The sequence below is a fragment of the Vigna angularis genome, chromosome 3, assembly GCF_016808095.1.
Source record: "Vigna angularis cultivar LongXiaoDou No.4 chromosome 3, ASM1680809v1, whole genome shotgun sequence".
In the NCBI taxonomy this organism is placed as follows: Eukaryota; Viridiplantae; Streptophyta; class Magnoliopsida; order Fabales; family Fabaceae; genus Vigna; species Vigna angularis.
Genome location: NC_068972.1, coordinates 332,869 through 338,868, shown reverse-complemented (window position 1 = coordinate 338,868; position 6,000 = coordinate 332,869). Strand labels below are relative to the sequence as shown.

The following is a 6,000-nucleotide window of genomic DNA, read 5'->3' as shown; positions in this document are numbered from 1 at the left end:
GAATAATAAAAAGGGAAAATGTAAGATTGGATTGGTGTGGAGCTGTTTGTTGCGTTGCGTGTGCGTGCGTATCAGTGTCAGTATCAGTATCAGTGAGGGTGGGTGCGTGAGCGTGAGGGTGAGCGTTGCAATGGAAGAATCGTCGATTGAGGAATCAGTGGCGAGTGTGATCGAAGAAGCGAAGGAGGTACAGGAAGCAGTTTCGGCGCACATCTCTAAAGTTTCCTCCCACGAGGAACCTCTCCGACAGCGTGTCCGTCTCGTGGATTCCAGAATCCACTCGCTCCGTTCCTCTCTCGATTCTCTTCTCTCCAACAAACTCATCGCTCCGTCTTTAGCCGATAAGGTTAATTAATCAGTCACACACAAACACTCTCACAATTCAATTGCTGTTTCCTTCATTTGATGGATCTCTTTGTTTGGTTGCAGTTGGATGAAGATTTGCAGAGAGCCAGATGCATCATCGTCGACGGTGAAGCTTCTTCGCTTCTCCCTGGCCATGCACAAGGTAGCTTTTCTCCGCATCTCTAGTAATCAATCCATTTTTTTTTCATGTAATGTTATTTTTGTTATCGATTCGAATTCAATTGCTTTAGGAAGCTTTTTGAGGATGTTTCTTGGACCTATCAACGTGCGTGCCTCCAAGAAGGATGTTCAGCTCAAGGTCAAAGAAGAATACAACAGTTACAGGGTATAAATATGTACTCATATACCTCTCTCTCTCTCTCTCTCTCTCTCTCTCTCTCTCTCTCCTCATGCACCGTTTCTAGTTGTGAACATTTGCCGTTTGCCTAGTTTCACGCAATTACATGGCTATGTCAAAAATTGTTTACAGTTTTAGACCACGCTTTTACTTTTTTTGTGCTGTAGGATTTTCTCATGTAGTTATGTTTTTCCTATCGTTCTCATCTTGATTGATGTCCTTGATTCACCGTCGCGGCATGCAGCTTGTTGAAATCCTTGTGGAGGATGTCGAATTTTGTCTTGTGGTTGGGCGAAATTGCATGCTTGATTGATTTCATATTTTTTTGTTTACAATTCTTTTATTTATCCTTGCAGAGTTTGTTTGCATTAAAATGACTATTGTAAAAGAAAGAAAAGGTGCTGCGTGAAAATAACATGGTTGACATGAAATTGGGTAAATCTGTGTGCTGTAGTTGTTGGTCCCAGACAGCGGTGTTGGGTGGTCTTCCCTGAAACAGGATAAAGGGTAGATTGATGAGCGCCATACAAAGATTATGTATAAGATATGAATAATTTGTACCACAATCATATAAATGCTCATAAACCAAAACATTACCCAACATTGAAGAAATACTCATTAACTATTCACATTAATTAACTGCGAAGGTCAAGGAGTACGTGGAGTACAGCATTAAATTTTAAATAAGTTTAACTCTAGGAGGACAAAAAAACATAGGAAGTCATGAAGAGCGCACTCAAGCCTTATGAAACCTTGAGAACAGAGATTGAACGGAACAGGAGTTTCTGGCAAAAGCACATGACCGTGGATTTGCTGGAAAATGTTAGAGCTCAAATAAGTGAGGAAGCACAAGATTAATTGGGGTGGGGATGGGAATCAAAGTTCACAAAATCAGCATTAAAGGTTGCATCATCACAATAGTTCGAAACACAACTTGTTGCTCTGCACATTGAAATTCTGCCATTTACTGCCCTGACAAACACCTATTGCCATGCAGAAAAAATGTTTAACATTTATGAAAATGCTACTTCTTTTGTCCAGGATAGAACTGCCCTGCTTTTCTTGCTTTTTCCGTCAACCCTGCTTATACTAAGATCTTGGGTTTGGGCTGGATGCTTGCCAGCTTTTCCTGTTCAGATGTACCAGGTATTTTCTTTAAAATTGCTCTTGTTTGATGTCATGCCAGTATTTACCTTCTTATATGATGAAATATTTGTTGGTATCCTGTCATTGAGTATTATCATTGTCATGATCAGGCCTGGCTGCTTTTCCTTTACACTGGTTTGGCATTGCGAGAGAACATTTTGAGAGTCAACGGAAGTGATATTCGTCCTTGGTACCGTCATTAAACCCAATGTTTGCATGGATAATAGTTAATTAATGGGTATTGGGTTCTTGGCTTCATGCTCGTTGCTTTGTTGTTCTTTAATCAACTAATTTAAAACTGTTTTACTGTTATTATTGATTATTATTCTACCCTTCATACTCTACAACTTAGCTGTGCTGTGGTAGATAGTAGAAGACATTATTTAATTAGTTGGGTTGTGTGTGTAATCCATAAGCCTATTAGAGAGGAAGGATTAAGCTTTAAGCATATTGAGTCATAGAAGTTTCCATAGTGTGAAGGTAGTTAGCTGATGAAGAGCAAATATGGTTTTATTAGTGTGGCTGTGGATGTTACTGTAGGATTTATTCTATTTGATTTATCTCTTCACCACTCTTTTCTTTTATTTCTTTGGAAGGTACTGCAATAGTACGATTCCATTTCATTCCTAAGAGAATTTTGGTTAGGGATCCATTGCTTTTTGTTTCTTTACAGTATTTTCATCTGTGCTATTGTGCTTACCTTGCAATTTGTACATGAACCAACTCTCCTAACTTAAGCTTATTAGGTAAAGATACATGAATGGTTTTACAGCTCTAGCACAATCCCACAGAGGCCCACAGCACTTAAAGTGTGGATAATGCGCACATCCACCTATCTTGTTTTGGAATTCAACTTTTTATTAAAATGGGGCACAAGGTTTGAAATTTACACCACTTCAACTTTGATATATATGCATTTATTACATGGGGAGAGCTCAAATTACAATGATATAACTTTCACCAAATACTACACCACTCAATATTTTTCAGTTGGACAATGCTTTTCGAAACTCACATTTAGATCAAAGTTCCTTTCACATAGATATGATATACACAATTTTCTATTGATATAAAATTATTTGATGCCTCATTTATATAAATAAAATCGATATGTTTACTTTTAAAAAATATAGTAGAATATGAATCATTTAATCACCTTGTTGTTGTTCAATTTTAACAAAATTTGAGATGAATAATCATGATGATATGAAATTATAATTTGTATGTATCCACCTTAATGGTCACATACTTGTGATCTCCATTTCTTGAACCTTCCCAAATATCTCGGTGCACTGCTTAAGCAACCACTAAATTGATGTCTTGGTATTGTGATACAATAAGACTTTTAACACTGATTCTTTGACGTGTTTGTAGGCATCAGAAGGTACTTTCAATTGAAATTTGAAGTGTTATAAAATCTATCTAACGAATTGGAATATAATTTTTTCTGTTGTCAGGTAGCTTGTCCATACTAGAGATAAATTAATTGTTTGCACTATTTGTAGAGTGTTGGATATGTGCATCTGACTTAAAGGTCATTTTCCTCCAGCTGCTTTTGAGGTTTTCCTGGTTAGCAGAATATAGTGGTGTTCCAGAACTGTTATTTTGGTTGGTGTTTGGTTTCAGTTGAATGTTGTCAAATGGCAGATATTCTGTGCTTTATTCTTTCGTATATTTTGCAGGACAGACTTTTCTTAGCTTGGTTCTTTAGTGCGTTGCGATGTCTGTTTTACAAAGCAATTAATTATAACACTTAGAGCTAATAATTTTTTCTGACATTTTCTGTCAAGATGGTATCTTACATTTCTTAATTTCAATTCCCATCTAAAATTTCTCCTCATTTAGAGAGAAAGTTACAAACGAGAGGAATTGTATTTAGTTTGCGTGGTCACCCTTACATGACATTTTGGGGGAGGGTGGAGTGTTAAGATTGGTTTACATGGAAGAGAATCTCTTGGCAAATAAACTTATTGTACGGTTACAGGTGGATATATCATCATTATTGTGCTATGATAATGGCCCTCGTAAGTCTCACTTGGGAGATTAAAGGACAGCCTGATTGTTCAAAAAAGCAGGTTAGTCTCCTACGCCTGTGAATATAGGTTTTTCTTCCCTTTACTTGATCGTTTTGTAACTATTATTCATGTTTCAATAATGCATGTAGAGAGGTGTACAACTTTTCTTACAGTGGGCTATGATGCAAGGAGTTGCAATGCTTTTGCAAAATAGATATCAACGCCAAAGACTTTACACTCGTATTGCACTGGGAAAGGTGCCAGCATTGAAAATACTATTTCTTTACTTGTGTTTTTCCTTTCCTATTGTAGTTATATTTTACCCGCCATCAGACAAACTCTTTGACTCACTATTTGCTGTTACATAAGTCTGTTCATAACTTTACAAATTTGTTTACAATCATATGATTAAAAATTTTCCCTGTTGCATTATTTTTGTAGTTAAATCAAAGAGTTGGACTAAAAATAGATATATAGTTTTAATCTGTGTTTTTCTTATTTTAGGCTAAGAGGATGGATGTTGTGTGGGGGGAAACAGCTGGCGTGGACGGCCAATTGTGGTTGTTGTGTCCCATACTCTTCACGTTGCAGGTAACAAAATGGCTGCTATGATATATGTTACATTAGTTATATTCTTGTTTGATATTAAAGTTCCTAGAATGTTCATGATTTATATTGTGTTGTGCGACAGATGATTATTTGGGAAGCAAATATTGTGTTAATTTGCTTTAAAACGGAAGTTGTGTTTTTATTCACATCCTGAAAGTCATTGACCTGAACATAATATATGTTTGACACTTATGGAACATATTTGTGCTCCTATCTTGGTTCAGGGATTTGAGGCATATGTTGGACTTTTGTTGCTCCGGACTGCAGTTGTTGGGGTTGTTTCTGAGTGGCAGGTACTAGTTTGTTTGTGTTTGCTTTCTTCGCTCGTTCATCAATTTGTTGATTGGAACAGAAGCAAATAAATCCAATAATACTTTGTTGCATAGATTAACCTTAGACTTATAATAATAGAAACTCTTGGGCAGGTAATATTTTGCGGTGTTTTGTTGGTCTTAATGGCTGTCGGGAACTTTGCAAATACAGTACAGACTCTGATGGCGAAATCAAGATTTAAGGCAAAGATGAGAAGAACCAAGAGTAAGCAGAGGCTGAATTAACAAGTTGTCACTTTTTTTTAGCTTTAAATAGGATCAGGATTTTTTGCACTCATTTCAGTTTTGACCACAGTGCAAGCTGGTTATAATTTTGGCTTCCTGTAGCTTCAATCATATTTAATGAGTTTGAGCATAAACATAAGTTTGGATTGAACGATAAAATCCTACGATTTCTGTTGTCCACCTTTTTGGTTTAGCACTTATTTCTTCCAATGTCCAAGCAAATTACCTAATCCGATATCCAATAATTCACTCGAAATTCCAAGCAAATTATTCCCAAAATTTAAACTAGAGATTTACTTAACCAATTGTTGAGAGCTTTCTAAAATGCTCTTTTTTATTGAATCCGGATCATGCCATTTTGTCATGTACCTAAAATGTATATAAATTTATTATTTATATTTATCTTTTGGTTCAATGTAAATTATTTTTAAATGTTAATTAAATTTCCTTTTCAAACGGTTTTGTACCGACAAAATGCAATCAAGGACATTATTCTATCCTTGATTATAAGATAACATACATTCGTCAATTAAACCGTACTGCTCAGTGATAATTGTCCCGGACTATCGGTATTTGTACTTAATCCGAATTTTGATGTTATTTTGGTGAAAATGGTGTACTAATCGATTATTATCTTTCGTTTTATTTTTTTATTTCATTTTGGTACCTATAAATTATAACTATTATTATATGATATATAATAAGCTGTGCTAATTGGTTAAAATTTTTTATTTTTTTATTTCATTTTGGTACCTAAAAATTATAACCATTATTATATGATATATAATAAGCTGTGCTAATTGGTTAAAATTTCTACTAACTGCAAATTGTTTAAAAATTATGTGATAATTGGCAAATCAATTTAGCACCTTCTAATTTAGCACTGTACTCAATTTAGCAGCTTGAGTAGAGTCCTGTATAACATATGCTAGGATTCAAGCTTTTACAATCCTGGCTTGTTTTTAAATTT

The 6,000-nt window shown here is 35.3% G+C and overlaps 1 protein-coding gene across 1 annotated transcript; it reads left to right on the top strand.

Annotated features, from left to right (window-relative positions):
- Positions 1–5,210, top strand: LOC108326407 (uncharacterized). Its single transcript, XM_017559900.2, has 10 exons — positions 1–346; positions 430–508; positions 597–691; positions 1,745–1,849; positions 1,960–2,039; positions 3,834–3,924; positions 4,014–4,121; positions 4,369–4,455; positions 4,698–4,766; positions 4,899–5,210. The coding sequence occupies exons 1-10, from the start codon at positions 131–133 to the stop codon at positions 5,028–5,030; spliced, it is 1,062 nt and encodes a 353-aa protein (XP_017415389.1). The 5' UTR covers positions 1–130; the 3' UTR covers positions 5,031–5,210.
- The last annotated feature ends 790 nt before the right edge of the window (positions 5,211–6,000 follow it).